Raw genomic sequence first — 16,245 nt, forward strand, 5'->3', positions numbered from 1 at the left:
GGATTGCAGACCCTACTCTCCTACACCAGCAATAAGGTAGCCACTGGACTCAGTCAATCTTGTGTCGGCTCGTCCTATCAGCTCTCTGCAGACACTGACTACCATGGTTGCCGATTCCTTCTTGCTCAACTGTGGCATACACCTATGCGAAATAGTGGAGTGAGGCCTTTAGTCCTCAGAGCAGTGTTTGCACATAAAAATGCTGGAGCTGTGAGCCATCGATCTTGCCATAAAAAAATTCTTCTTGCCATCTTTCAGACAACAGAACCACCACCAACCATTTTATGACGGTGTGGGATCATGGAGCCTGTGCTGGCAGGTGATTCACCTGTGCCAGTGAATGAATGAATGTCGTTATTGTATGAAATATATTAAAATCTTCATCACAATAGTAAATACATTCAAATAACAAATATATTTGCAAATATTCAATGAGAACCTCAATCACACTTTCCTAAGACCACAATGAAGATATCAACTTTTAGTTAAGTTCCCAATAAATTGACAATCTGTTATTGATAAACAATTGGCAACAGACTCTTTGACATATCTACAGTTAATTAAATTAGGTGCATATTCAAGTATTACTTCCCCATGTCTAGTAGACTAGGACACAAACAAATTAAGTGCCCAAGCGACGCCTCTTTATAATTACACAAGTGACAGCCTTTGAGGATAAACAGTGTTTCAAAACCCCTCAATTTGAGCTATTTTATCAACCAAAAACAAAATCACATGTATTTTAATTTGCATCCTGGATTCAAATTCAAAACCAAATATTTTTGTTTTATTCTAGAGTAAGAATCCAGTCGATATTTCTGTAATGTCAACAAGTCTGTAGCTGTTGCGTTCCTCCAGGGAGTTTGTATAATTAACCTCTTCCTCTCCAAACGGGGCAATTTTGTAAGATCTGCAGATGGCGTATTTTATTAATAGGCCTGTAATGTGCGAGTCTCTCTGGTAATATAGACAGATTTTTGATTTTACTGGTTTTGATAATATCATATCACACGATGCTAACTAAGACTCTCTTGCCAGTATTTTTTGTATAAATAATTCATTAGCCCAAATTTCTCCCGTGGACTCATTTTGAGTACTAACATCTTGGATGAATCGAACACTTAACAAACCTGTAGAAGAAATATCTGTTAATTCTTGGAAATAGTGTAGTAACTCCAAAATGTTTTGATAATTCAAAATATCATGCAGCCCTTGGGAATAAAGCCCAGGGTTGCAGCATTGTTAGTCGAAGTTGCAGTAGAGGGTGATTTTAAATTTGAAATACCCAGCGTTGCCGAAAAACGACTTGCCAAGACTTCTAGTAGTTTGTCCTTTCCTCCTTTGGCATCATCATTTGTTTCTTTGCTTTCCCAATTATCTGTATCTGTTGAGGGTACCACTGAGCGCTTGATACCAATTGATTAGTGTTCGTACCTGTATTAGAAAGTGCTCCAGCTAGGCCATCTGCTAAAAATGGAAACCTACCTGCGATAGTTTTGGTAATGGTTGTAGACACATCTTCCCAATGATCTTTATTATCTGATAGAGACTACCAGCCGCGGATTCCCTCACGTAGAATTATTCCCAGGCGTGAGACTGGATCCGGAAACTTTTTGCCACAGCATTCCTGCGCGCTGGGGCGGTGCGACATCACACGGCTCCGCCCAGGCATCGTCCGCGAACTGACGTCAGCGAGGTCACATAAGTGTGCCTACGTCCGTTCTTTACCTTTCCGCGTGCAACCGGATCCGGTCCTTGCTTCGGGCCCTCTTTTTTCTTTCCATTGTCCCTTCTCTGTGTGGAACAGTGTGCGAATGCCTTCGGGCTTCAAGACTTGCACGTCGTGTGGGCGTCTTATGTCGGCGACGGACCCTCACCTCATTTGTATGTGGTGTTTGGGGGAGGATCACGGCACCACTGATTTTGCGGGGTGCCAACAGTCGAAGCCGAAGTCGCCGCGGGAGCGCCGAATGAAATTTCTCTCGGCGCGTCTCTCCAGGTCGACCTCCACCCCTCGGTCTGCTTCGGCGGACGGCTTCAGATACGGCCGTGGTTGTCGTCCTCGCCCTACTCCGATGTCACGTGAGCATTGCTCCCCGGTGGGTAAGTGTCGCAGTTTGTCCCCGGGGGCTGGTTTCCGGCCTGCCGGGGGCGTGGGCTCTCCGCGAGTGATGCAGCCGGTATGTCGTCCTATCCACCGGGGAAACAAGCTTTTCATCGCAACTTTTACAACGCACTACCATTACAACGAAACTTTTACAACGCAACATCCATTACATCGCATGCCATTACAACGCAACCATTACAACGCATGACACTACAACGCATACCACTACAACGCATGTCATTACAACGCATACCATTACAACGCATAACATTACAACGCATAGTACCCTTACACTTACCCTACTGTTGCACCCCTTGGAGTTAGAATAGTAATTTTTACCCCTACACTATCCAACACTTACCCTACTGTTGCACCCCGCTGGAGTTAGAATAGTAATTTTTACCCCTACACTATACAATACTTACCATACATGCAATGTAATGTTATGCGTTGTAATGGTATGCGTTGTAAAGGTAGTATGCGTTGTAATGGAATGCGTTGTAAAGGTAGTTTTTAAAAATGTGTTGTAATGGCATGCGTTGTAATGGAATCCGTTGTAATGGATGTTGTGTTGTAAAAAATGCGTTGTAAAGGTATGCGTTGTAAAAGTATGCGTTATAACGTCATACATTCATCCACCATTTCCCGGTGCTGGGGCGTCGAGAGTCCAGATGAAGACATACACGGCGGCTTTGCAGGCCTCGCTGTCGTCTCCTCTTCCTTCCCCCCCGGGGCATCAGCGGATCCCTTGCCTTGTGAGGGGCCCTCGCGGCTCCGCCAGCGGCTTCAGCCCCCGACGCCGACTGGTTCGGATCCAGGCTTGGAGAATGTGGTTCTGTTGGGGTGCTGCTCCTCTGGGGCACCTCCTTCAGGCCACCGCTTCTCTGCCTCAGCGCAAACTCCCACTGTCGCGGGACGTCACCGGGGCTCGGGTTGCATCCCCGAGCCCCTCTCTGTCCTTTAACAAAGTGGTCCTGTCTAAGGCCGAGGCGACACCTCTACGGCGCCAGCAGCGACTGGACCGTGCGGAGCCACAGGGGTCAGTGGACCCTCCTCGTCCCGCTTCGGGTAGTGGCTGGGTGGGGACCCCTCGTCCCTCTTCAGGACCCTCTCGTCCCTCCCAAAGGGCGGCTGCCTCGTCGGAGGGCGAGTCGGGGGTTGAGTCGTCCCTGGCCCTGCCACATGGGTTGCCGGGCGATCTCCGCCACATTCTGGTCCGCAGCAGGCTTTGTGCCACTCCCCAGGCCCTTCTCGTTCCTCCACGCAGGCTGCTGCCTCGGCTCGGGTCAAGTCGATGCCGCTCCGGCGCCACCCCTGCTCCGGCTCCTCTCCGGTCCCCGATGTGGTGTGACTTGGAGGAACACTGTTTGGTGACGCCGGGTGGTGCCGCCGTTCTGCCTCAGGTGGCGGACTCTACGGCTCCACGCAGGAGTCATGCTGCAGATTCGTCTTCGGACGCTCTGTCTTCTCCGGAGGCAGGATGTATATTGGTGTCATCCTCCCCGGAGACTGGTCGCCATGTGGTATCTCTTTTACCGGCGGCGTCGAAGGGCGGCTCCCCGCGTTTCACTGAGGCAGAGGTGTTCGTCCGAAGAGCGGCAGGTCCCTCATTCTTCGGCTCCTTCTGACTACCAGGTCTGGCCCTTGCCCGTCCCGCTTGGCTTCGGGGACGGCCGCCTTAGTTTGCAGCCGTTGCCCACGGAGGAGCTGCTTTCTCCACCGGGGGGCCCTACAGAGGCGGGTGCGGCTTTTGCTCATGTAGTGTCCACAGCTGTTGGCATCCTGGTCATGGGTGACCCGGTTACTCATTTTCCGGCGGACCATCTCTTGGAGGTTCTCCACCAGGGCTCTGGTGCGAGGGAAATCTTGCTTCCCTTCGAGGGTGCGCTCCTTTCTTCCTTTACGGGGGCTTGGAGGCGTCCTGCCTCAGGTGGATCCGGTGCCTCAGCATCTTCTGCACCGGCACCGTCCGGTGCCACGTGACCCGGCATGTCTTTCCCTTCACCCCTCTGCTTTTCTCTCCCTGCCGCCACTGATGACTCTGCCATCCCGGGAGGCTTGTTTGCTGGACTCTTGAAGGCGCAACCTGTTTGCCTCGACCAGCGCTGCCCTGCGGGCCCCTAACACCTTGTGTGTTCTGGTTAGGGACTCCTCCTGTTTGTGGGACTCGGTTGAGTCTCTGGGATCCTCAGCGTTCCCAGGAGAATGTTCAAGTGGGCTTACGCCATCATGCGTTGGATGGCCTGGAGCTTGTGGCGTTTATTCTCTGATCCGCTCTGGACATCTCAGAGGTGCTGGACCGGGTCATGGCTTCCTCAGTCGCTCTCCATCGCCATGCTTGGCTTTGGGACGGAGTGTTCCCCGAGAATATTTGGGAGCGACTCATTGACCTTCCGTTTGATGGCAGCCTGTTGTTTCATGCCCCAGCTGACACCGCCATCCAAAGGTTCTTGGCAGGGCTCTGTCTTCTTCTTCCTCCTCCTCCGCCTTATCCTCCTCCTCCTCAGTGACTGCTGAGTTGGGCTGGTTCTGGGCCTTCTTTGACCGGGTGGTCTGGCTGTTAAGTGTGCTTTCTGGCCATTTGAGCCCTCCCATGGGACTTTGGCATTGTAGGCTCTTTGTTGCCTGTATGTGTTTCGCTGAAGTTGTTGCACAGACTTGGCACTGAGATTAGGCCTTCTGCTTTGCTTGGGCTGCTTGTCAAGCCTTCCGCTGGGGCTTTTCCCTGTGGTTCTTTTGGTTTTTTCCTCTGCTGCGGAAGTTCTTCCAAAGAGGGTTCCCATGTCTTGGGACTTAATGTACCCTATGTGGGGTAGTGGTAGCTGTTATATAGCTTGCGCTCTGCTAACGAGTTCTGGTCGCCTTCGGGTGTCTCCATGGTGTTTGTGTATGTTGCTTTTGCTTCTTGAGGTCGTGTGCGTGGCCCCTCGTAGTGGTGTGCCGGGCATTCCCTCCTTCCCCTGCTCCTGTCCTTTGTGTTCTCCCTTATCAGGCTTCGCCTACCCGGCCTTCCTTGGCTCCGGGCTGTTCTTCTTGCGGCTTATAACTGTCGGCGCCTCTCTGGCTTGCATGTTTCCCTCCATTTGGGGTGGGTACGCCTTATTTTCCCTCGTTTCCTTGGGCCCTCTAGGCTTCTTCCTCTTCTTATCCTCTTCCTGTCTTGGCATTGGATGGACGCTGTGTTGCCTTTTAGGGGAGTGGGGTGATTCGGTCTCCCTAGCCTTGCCCTTGTCTCCTCTGCTGCGAGTGTACGGCACTCTTCAGCCCCTTCTTCCTCCTACATCTCCTGGGGGTCGGAGATATTCTGCTCGTGGGGTTAACCCCTTGCCTGTCCGGGACGAGGTTCTACCTGGTCCGCAGATCTAGTCCCCTGTGGGACCCTCTGTTCTGTTCAGGTTGGTGGGGACCTTTTGCAGACCCTCCTTCCCCGTGGGTATTGCTGGGGTATGTATTCTACGTGAAGGAATCTGCGGCTAGTAGTCTATCAAATGTACAAGTTACTTACCTTCGGTAACTATGTATCTGGTAGAGACGATTCTAGCTGCAGATTCCTTCACGGCCCACCCTTCCTCCCCGTTCTGCGAGGACCCCTCGGCTGGTCCTTGGTACTCGCCTCCCGGTGGAGGCCATGTCCTCTGTGAGTACCTTCTTTTGCTCTTGACGGCTTCCCTCCTCTTTCGTTCTGGGAGGGTGCGGCTTCTGGTGTTCCTATGCCCCGCTGTTGTGGCTGCTCCAGGTCGGGGAGGTTTCCTCCCATCTTTTCCTTCCTCCCTTCCTCTTGCTGTTGGGGCCTCTACCACCTCTGGGTTGGGGCTCTCCGGTTGCACCTTAACCTTGTCTCTTGGGGGGTGGATGCCCTCTAAGCTAGGGTGGGTGGAGGTTGGTCGTTCCTGCCTGTTGGGACCATCCCCCCTTCCTTGTTTCAGGGGGTGGTTGTAGGCCTGCTCTGTGTGACATGACACGCACGTTCCCTGTCCCAGAGGGAGAGGCGGGGGATTGCTGTCTGTGTTGGTTGGGTGGCAGCTCAGGGCTCTGCTCTGTTCTTCCTCTCTTCTTTGCCCTAGGACACTGCGGTGTTTCACTGTGTCTATGGGGTTTTCCCTTGTTTGTATGCTCTTTCGCACACTGTTCCCATGCTCTCACAGTTTTTTATTTGGTGGTTCCGCGTTGTGGTCCGGAAAAGTTCTCAGAAGAAAACTGACGTAGGCGCACCGGGGGGAGGTTGGGTGGGGGGGCTTTATGTGACCTCGCTGACGTCAAGTGCGCGGACGACGCCTGGGCGGAGCCGCGTGATGTCGCCCCACCCCCGGCGTGCAGGGATTTTGTGGCAAAAAGTTTCCGGATCCAGTCTCACGCCTGGGGATAATACTACGTGAAGGAATCTGCGGCTAGAATCGTCTCTACCAGATACATAGTTACCGAGGGTAAGTAACTCGTACTTTATGTACTGACGGACACTGGTTTGAAAGTGGAAGACAAATATTCATGGAGCGATTGATGATTCAATAGCAATGTTTATTTCATTATACTAAAGTATCCCACAAAGATGCCCCCATACCGGAGAAACTGGGAGGCCAACTGATAGAAGACGGATGGAATCTCCAAAGACCTCTTGGTGCGTGACTGGAACTCTTGTCAAACCTGAAACCCAGCATTCAATAACAGGCCACACAGTAGAATCTAATGAATCTATTAGTATATCTAGTAACCTAAAATTATTAAATGTATAACATATACTACATAACCATAGCTAAGAAAATATAGGGTACTTTAGACACTGCTGAATTAAACAGCCAATGGATTATTTGTCAATGACGTTATGCTGAAGGAGTTGTAACTTCTAATATTAAATTAAAAGATTGTTTACTATGTAGCATGTATTATTGTAATGCCTCATACGGAAAATAGCTTGTGTTTGATTTCTTAGGCATGATTTATCTACATAGATGGTACTTGTAATTTTACTCGTTAAATAGAACCCATATGTGTCTTCAATGAAGCTTCCAACATTCAATGTTCTCATTTGATTTCTTTCCCTGTTTAGAAGATAACCTCAACATAATGTCGCTGGGGAGGTCCTGCATATGACAGTTAGAACTGCTTTGGAATTTCAAATATCTTCTCTTTCCCGTCTTCTCTTTTTCTCAGCTCATTCTGTGGTACAGATAAACATTTTCTCCAAGGCCCAATCTTGGCTCTTCTAAAAAGGATTATGAACATATTTTTATTAGTCATCTTTTTGGCATAATTCATCTTAAATAACTGCTCACTTGGAAGTTCTTGTCTAGTTTAATCAGAACCCTACTGTTCATGTTTCTGTATGTAAAGGACTATATCCTCTCAATCACGTAGGTAATGCTAAGGTTTAGTGACAGTGTTACAAAGCAGCTTGCAATCAAAATCAAAAATGCACTTTAAGGGAAGTAATAATAATTTTCTTACGATAACATGATTTTGTTTTGTATAGAGTTGGCAGTGTCACAGTAAAGCTACAAGTGATTTTTCATTCATAACATCTTCAAGTCTGGTTGCCACCTGCGGGCACTCAAACGACAACAGGTATGCTCCGAAACTCTACAATTTTTAAGGGGGGAGGAGATTGAATTGTAGTTTGATAGGTTTATACATGCTGTGTTTTAAATACCCTGTATAAAACAGATCCATTCGCTATTTGATGAACCTCAATAAACATTAGTTAGTCTTTGGCATTGGATTAGATTAGGCATAGGATTGTGCTCCTTTTGTTAGCCTGGAGGTTTTTATTCAGTGTTTTTAACTTTTATGTTGGATTGACGGGAGGAGAAGGTATTGTCTGACACCATCCAAATTGATGTTAACTGCCCTTGACTAAAGTATTGAAAAGCTGTTTTATCTAAAAATAGTTATAGATTCCTTACCTTGGAATTAGCCCCAGCGCCAGACTAGATCCAGAGAGTTTTCTTTCTTTTTCCGCACCAGCGAGTGCAGATCTGGAGGGAGCGGTACCCCCAGTCACTTTTTGACTGATTTTTTTGGCGACTTTTGTCGACACTGTTTTTTAGTCTTTGACCCCTGGTGCACATCAGGTAAGCCCGGTTTTAAGGCTTGCGGCTCCTGTAGCCGGCTGATGTCGGTGACAGTTCCGCACCGCATGTGCCTGTTTTGCCTGGAGTGCGATCACAGCCCCAAGTCGTGCTGAAACTGCCGGACCATATACCCAAAGTCTTTGCGGAAAAGGTCCCCAAAGCTTCTCGGGCCTGGAAGTTGGCTCCTCGCCGATCGAGGACCCGGTCTCTAGGGAGGTCGAGACTGGTCATGGAGCCACCACCACCAGTCTTCCTCAAAGTCTTCACACTACTTAGGTAAGTGGAAGCACAAAAAGAAGTTGAAGAAGCATCGCCGGTCTTCGACTTCTCCCTTCGGTCGGCCGACGCGACGAGGGATACGGGTGGTGCCCCTCCCGCGGCTCCGCGTGCGGATCCCGATGGGTCGACTCCGAGTTTTCCTCCCTTCCCGGGACCCGGAGCGACCCCTACCCAGCTTTGCACCAGGAAGGAAACGAGCGCTTCCAGGCGCTATAGGGCCAAGTTCAGGCAACAAAAGTCCAGCAAAAGTCTTTTAGGAGGTGGGGGGGGGGGGGGCAAGGCTGGGCCTGCCAGGTGCCAGCTCACAGGGTCCTCCTAGGCAGGGAGGCAATCCCCGAGGCGGTCCTCCTGGCGCCCAGCAGCAGCCCCCCTCAGGAAAAGGATCCAGGGAAAGAACAAATTGCAAGGGGACACAGCCCCTTTTTATACATTAAATCCCTTTGTCTCAGGGTGCAGGGTGGGGGAAAAACCAGTCGCAGCTGGTTTTGGAGCACTGTGATGTGCGCAACCACCCTTTCCTTTCACTGGCCAGGCTAGGGACATTAGACGCACCACAGGGGGCGGAGCCAGCATTGTGTGCGGAAAGCCCAGCCCTATTCAGGTCCCAGGTGCACCACTCCCTCACATCACACATGCTAATCTCAACACTCTCCACCGGGGCAGACCCATTATGACTCATGGAGCCTGGCACAGCAGCCAGCTCCAGCCAATCACACGCCAGCACATTCACTGCACAGACAGGCACACTTCTAGAAGTGGCACTTCCATATTAGACACATTCACGCCTCACACATCATTGCGCAGCATTCAATCTCACGAGTTCGCACCTACCAAACTCGGGCCTGCACACCAACGCATCAGGAACTACCAGGGACACATACGTTCCCCATGCTTTCCTATGGGAGGGCAGGCCTATCTCACCACACACACTCAGAGTGCGCACGCACTTTCGACTGGGACACAGTGTAAGTGCGCAGAAACCAAAAATCACCATCCCCAGGTCACATACAAAAAGCAAAAAGTTCAGGAGTGAACCTGCCAGAAGGGCCAAGTCCAACAGTTATTTATTCTACGTTAAGGAATCTGCGGCTAGTAGTCTCTATCAGATATACGAGTTACTTACCTTCGGTAACGATGTATCTGGTAGAGACGATTCTATCCGCAGATTCCTTCACGACCCGCCCTTCCTCCCCGTTTCTGCAAGGACCCTTCTCTGTCTTCTGCACTCGCCTGCTTCAGGGCGGCGTTCCTCTGCAAGTGCCTTTTTCTTACTCCCTCCTTAGGAGGATGCTCTCCTAGTTGTTGTTGTTGCTCCATTCCTTCTTTCTGGTGGGTGATTGGGTGACGAATACCTGGGTGCTTCGGTGCCCATGCATTTGGTCTCCAATGTATGGTTCGTTTGTGCCCTGCTTCCTTGTGCTGCTTGCACTTCTGACTCCTACAGTCCTTGGGGTTGAGGTAACCTGGCTGCGTCTCGACTCTGGGTTCTTTTAGGGGATCCCCCCTGCTGGTGTTGTTGGGGGATGACTTGTCATTGCTCTTCCATTCTCTTCCAGGTGATCCTCATCAATAGTCCTAAGCATTAGAATATTCCCGCCCATGTGCGGGACCCCGGAAACACTATATTATATGTGCCCCACATATATATATACACTCATATATAATATATATACATATATATATATATAAAAACATGCAATAGCAGCCAAATTAAGAATAGAGCTGAAATATGCTGTAAAGAATTTCCACCATACATGAGAAATAAGCATTAGAAACATGAGAAAAACAACACAAGGTTTGTTTTAGAAACTGTTTTAATGCTCAGAAAGCAGTAGAAATTCTCATAACTCACTGGAAGCATAGAAAGCTCCCAGGCTGCATTGCAAACACACAGTCTAAAAAGACTGAAAAGCTAACCTGTAGCTGCATAGCAATAAACTGACACCGTGCCTTTAAGGCACCCATGACCCCCAGTATCCCATCATGCCTCAGGGGTGACAGTTAGGTCAGTTGTTCTTTCCGGCTCATTCAGAGAAGGACCCTGGTTACACAGCTCCACTAATTTTCCTGTTTTTTGACAGAAAAACTCTTCACTTTTGACAATTTTTTGTTCTTACTCGACATTTAACATCTAGTCAAGTAAGATACTGTCTTTTTCAGTCAATTTGGTGTGCATTTTCTCCTGAAAATGCCTTCACTCTTTGACAAATGCCCTTCTTGTGGCAACAAGAAGGCCAAGTCAGACAACCACGACGTCTGTATCCTGTGTCTGCCTGAAGAACATGATCCAGGCACCTGTCCTCATTGTGAACACCTGTCAGGAAGAACTTTAAAGGACAGGGAGAGGATTCGCATTTATGGCCTAGCTCATAGGTCATCAAGAGGAAGATCTCCGGTGAGGAAGGGCTCCAAGAAGACTCATACATCTTCCAGAAAGAAGTCTTCACACCCTTCACCCTCAGCGTCGGGCTCGGCGCTGAGAAAAGAACCACCGGTGGATCATTCATCGACTAAACTACCGTCGACGGTGGGCTCGCCGTCGAAGAGAAGACCAGGTACGTCGACGACGTCGAAGGATCCAGTTCCATCGTCGAAATCCCCTCCGCCGGCGTCAACCGGGCGACGTCCGACGTCGAGGAAGGGAACTCCGCCGCCGTCAACAGGGCGACGGTCGACGTCGAGATCCAAGACCCCTCCGCCGTCGTCAACCAGGCGACGACTGGCGTCGAGGGAGGTCACTCCTCCGCCGTCGTCATCCAGACGTCGACCGGCGTCGAGAAATGTGACTCCTCCGCCGTCGTCGAAGAAGCGACGTTCGGCGTCGAGGACCAAGGCCCCTCCGCCGTCGACAGGGAAAAGTCGATCGGCGTCGAGGAGGCAGTCTCCGTCGGTGTCTCGTCAGCTCTCGGCGTCGAGGGTGTCCAATACCCCTCCCCCGTCGTCGCACAGACATTCGACGTCGAGGCAGATAACTCCGTCGACGGCTGATCATCACCGTTCGACGTCGAGAGAAAGACCTCCGTCGACGACTGGACATCGTCACTCGACGTCGAGGCAGGGTGCTCCGTCGACGACAGGACATCGTCGTTCGCCGTCGACGACTGGGCATCGTCGTTCGACGTCGAGAGAGAGGGCTCCGTCGACGGCCGGTACTCGCCGTTCGACGTCGAGACATGGAACTCCGTCGGCGGCTGATCATCGCCGCTCGACGTCGAGAGACCATACATCCTCCCATAGACAATCAAGGACAAGATTGTTTGATTCGCCGACTCCTCGAAAGCGCTCGACGACGAGGGAAGATCGCTCAACGTCGAGGTATTCAGATGTGGTTATGGTAACGGAGTCAGCTTCCTGTCATTCCACTTCAAGGTCCTCTGGCTCCTCGACGGCCTCTTCGAAGTCCAGATGTCCGGTACGCAAAGTCCCTGAGCGTCGGACAGACCCTTGGGCGGATAAAGTCAGACTGTCACCTAAATGGTACAGATCTTTGGACCATTGGAGAGATTCTGGTGCTGCAAAACGTATGCAAGACTATGCCAGCTCGCAGCACAGGTCTCCTCTTCAGGATCTTGTAGAGGAGATGGACAAGCATAGCCCTCCCAGGCGCAAATCTCCTGTGAGAACATCACCCACATCTCCCAGAAGGCCCCGATCTCCCAGAAAAGAACCAGAGGAGCGGGTCAGGTCTCGCTCTCCTAGACGGGAAGAGCGTTCGAAACGTTCCAAAGAGAGGAGGCATAGTGTTCAACGTAGACGTCGACGAACTCCGTCTACTTCATCTACCTCTTCTACCAGGTCTTCTAAGAGGGACTACTCCCCTACTTTGACGGACAGTCCTACGTCCCGATCCTCCCCAGTGGATGACATTGGCACGTATCTAGATGTCTTGCAAAGAGGAGCTCAGAAGCTGAGCATTGAGATGTCTGTCCCTCAGGTTACAACGACAGTCATTTTTGAGACCTTACACAAAAAGGCGATCACCCGTCCTCTACTGCCATTAGTCCCGGGGATTATGGAGCCTGTCAAGGAGGTGTTCCTAACTCCGGCGGCTATCAGAGCGGTGCCAGCCCGCATTCAGTAGAAATACAAACCGGCCTCTTCTGACCCGGTATTTGTAAGATCTGACCCTCCAGCAGACTCTGTTATTGTGGCAGCAGCGAGGAAGACGCACGCAGTTGCCGGTTCTTCTTCAGTCCCACCAGACAAGGACAGCAAGACTCAAGACTCCTGGGGTCGCAAAGTTTGCAACTCGGCTGCTTCGACTCTTAAGGTTTCTAGTGCGGCTGCGCTTCTGGGTCGATACGACAGAGCTTTATGGGACTCTATGGAAAGGTTCAAAGCCAAGCTGCCAAAAGAAGACCAGCAGGACTTTGAAGAAACCGTGACTGAAGGATGTCTGGTGGCGAATCAGATGATCAGCACGGCTGCGGATGGTGCGGTCCTGGCGGCGCATTCCTATTCACATGGGGTTTGTGCCAGGAGATCGGCATGGTTGCGCCTGACAGGCCTGAAGCCGGATGCTCAGCATCGCATCCTTAATCTCCCCTTTTCGGGTTCCGCTCTCTTCGGGGAGCATGCTGACGAAGAAATTACCCGAATGAAGACGGAACTGGACACAGTGAAAGCGGTGGGCTTGGAGAAGAAGAAAGAGTTCAAGCGCCGTTTCAAGTCCAACAGGGGGAGAGGGGCTCAACAGAGGGTTCAAACCCCTCAGTGGTCCCAAAATAAGAACCAAGGGAAACCCCAGTTTCGAGGTAAACCTGGCAGAGGTAGAGGAGGTCATCAGCAGTCCTCCAACACCACAAGAGGAGGAAAAGCCTGAACAGTGGCTTCCTCTGGCGCCGTTGCCCACTCCAGTGGGAGGAAGTGCTTCACAACACAGAGTGGGTCAGCATCACCAAGGATCAGTGGGTGCTGAATATACTGCGCAATGGATACAGGCTACGTTTCCGTGCGCCTCCGAAGAACATTCCTCCAAAGAGCGCTTACCCTCACCAACTAAGCTTGCTCCGAAGAGAGGTAAAAATCCTACTGCAAAAAAGAGCGATAGAGGAGGTTCCTCTCGCTCAAAGAGGAAAGGGAGTTTACTCCAGGTACTTTCTTGTCCCCAAAAAAGATCAGGAGGACAAGTTCAGACCAATTCTCGATCTACGACTTCTAAACAAGGTCATCATCAGAGAAAAGTTCCGCATGTTGGCGCTTCACCAAATATGCCCACATCTTCAAGTCGGGGATTGGATGTGTTCGGTGGACCTGCAAGATGCGTACTTTCACATCCCTATTGCTCTACAACATCGCAGGTACTTAAGGTTTGTCGTAGGGAACAAACACTATCAGTACACGGTGCTACCCTTCGGTCTCAAGTCCGCTCCACGAGTCTTCACCAAATGCATGGCAGTGGTGGCGGCTTTTCTTCACAAGAAGGGTCTCTTCATCTACCCATACCTGGACGACTGGCTCCTGAAAGGTCCATCTCCAGTACAAGTAAAGCACGATCTACATCTGTGTCTACTCCAGCTGCACAGGCTCGGCCTCCATGTGAATCTGGAGAAGTCAGTCTGGCGGCCTACGCAGTCAATTCACTACCTAGGCTCCGTTCTGGATACAAAAGTGGGAAAAGCGTTTCCTTCGGAGGAGAGACTTTTTTCTATGAGCCAGAAATGTGGAATCCTGCTGGGCTCTCGGCTTCCAACAGCCCGTCAAGTAGCATCCCTGCTGGGTTCCATAGCGTCCTGCATCTTTCTCATCCCAAACGCCAGGCTGAGAATGCGTCCTCTACAGCAGGCTCTGGAGGATCAATGGGACCAAGCGACAGGTCGTTGGGAGGATCGCATCAATCTCTCCCAAGCGACGAAAGATGCCATCACATGGTGGACACGGAGAAAGAATTTGCTGGTAGGGGTTCAGTTTCACCAGCCTCTTCCAACCCAGTCGATAGTGACGGATGCCTCTCTGCAAGGTTGGGGAGCGCACATGGGTCCGCTTCAAATTCAAGGCCAGTGGTCTGCGCAGGAGCAGACATACCACATCAATATGCTGGAACTCGGAGCGGTCTTCCTAGCTCTCAAAGCTTTTTTCCCAGCGATAGAGTCCAACTCAGTCCTAGTTCAGACGGACAATACGACCACCATGTTCTATCAGAACAAACAAGGAGGCACAAGGTCTCGCCCTCTGTCTCGAGAGACTCAGGCAATCTGGCATTGGCTCCTCTCTCGAGGCCTCACGCTAGTGGCAGTGCACCTTCCAGGCGAGTTGAACGTAAAAGCAGACGCACTCAGCAGGCACTTCGAAGATCAGCCAGACTGGGTGCTAAACGACGAAGTAGTAGAAGAGCTTTTTCGTGGCTGGGGTCGTCCAAACATAGATTTGTTTGCAGACGATGAAAACTCCAAATGCCACGCCTTCGCGTCCAGGTTCCACCGGCCAGGAACTCAGGGGAATGCTCTGCTGATGGATTGGTCAGGGACATTCGCTTACGCGTTTCCTCCCCTGGCTCTGATTCCGAGAGTAGTTTCCAAGATCTGCAGGTCGAACATGGAAATGATCCTGATAGCTCCGGATTGGCCGCGGCAGTGGTGGTACCCGGACCTTCTACATCTGTCTGTGTGTCCACACAGACGGCTTCCTTGCAGGCCGGACCTATTGAGCAAGATGAACGGGAGGATAATGCATCCCAACCTCCCATCACTGAACCTAACAGCATGGCTCCTGAGGTCCTGCAATACGGACATTTGAACTTGCCTCCTGAATGCATGAACATTTTAAAAGAGGCTAAGAGACCTTCCACGAGAGCGTCCTATGCGTTCAAGTGGAAGAGGTTTTTCTTATGGTGTAGGGATCATCACCTTGATCCGACTAAAGGCCAGGAGGACGTCATCTTACCATACCTCCTTTCCCTGGCGACTGCTGGTTTAAAATACGCTTCTATCAGGGTGCATTTGTCAGCCATAGTAGCATACAGAAAATCACCTGATCAGGTTTCTTTCTTTCAGGTTCCAGTGGTTAAGGACTTCCTCCAGGGGTTGAAGAAAGTGTATCCCCCTGTGCGAAATCCTTCTCCTCCATGGGAATTGAACCTGGTTCTGTCCAGGTTAATGTCACCGCCTTTTGAGCCCATCCACAAGGCCTCTTTGCAACATCTCTCTTGGAAGGCGGCCTTTTTGGTGGCGATTACCTCTGCTCGCAGAGTCAGCGAGATTCAAGCTATCTGTGCGAAAGAACCATATACTATCTTTCATCACAATAGGGTAGTCCTGAGGGCTCATCCAGCTTTCTTACCTAAAGTCATCTCTGATTTTCATATAAATCAGTCCATTTCCCTCCCTTAGTTTTTTCCAAATCCTACGACCCCGGCCGAGCGGTCACTTCACTCTTTAGATCTTAAAAGAGTGCTCAAGTTTTATTTGGAAATGACCAAAGAGATTAGGAAAACGGATCAACTGTTTGTGAACTATGGTTCAATGCGAACAGGTTTTCCAGCGGCCAAGAGGTCCATCGCGAGATGGATTGTCTCTTGCATTAAATTGACTTATCAGCTGGCAGGCAAGCCTTTGTTGCAGTCACCCAAAGAGCATTCCACTAGAGGGAAGGCCGCTACAGTAGCCTTCTTGCATGACATTCCAATGTCGGAGATATGCAAGGCTGCGACTTGGAAATCAGTTCATACATTTACGAGGCATTACTGTCTCGAGTCTGATTCCAGGGCCGATACTCAAGTAGGACAAGCCTCTTTGAGGAATCTATTTGGGTAGCCTATGGCCTGTACAAGCTTAGTGGTTACTAGCCTTAATATGG

The 16,245-nt window shown here is 50.7% G+C and overlaps 1 protein-coding gene across 2 annotated transcripts in view; it reads left to right on the top strand.

Annotated features, from left to right (window-relative positions):
- The window catches only part of DMXL2 (Dmx like 2), a 1,907,871-nt gene that overhangs the window by 1,737,816 nt on the left and 153,810 nt on the right, over nt 1-16,245 (top strand). For both annotated transcript variants that reach the window (XM_078684818.1, XM_078684819.1), the window contains one exon: nt 7,575-7,666. In XM_078684818.1, the coding sequence (XP_078540944.1) occupies nt 7,575-7,666 (92 nt within the window). The remainder of the gene's footprint in view (nt 1-7,574; nt 7,667-16,245) is intronic.

The sequence above is a fragment of the Lissotriton helveticus genome, chromosome 3_2 (assembly GCF_964261635.1).
Source record: "Lissotriton helveticus chromosome 3_2, aLisHel1.1, whole genome shotgun sequence".
Lineage (NCBI taxonomy): Eukaryota > Metazoa > Chordata > Amphibia > Caudata > Salamandridae > Lissotriton > Lissotriton helveticus.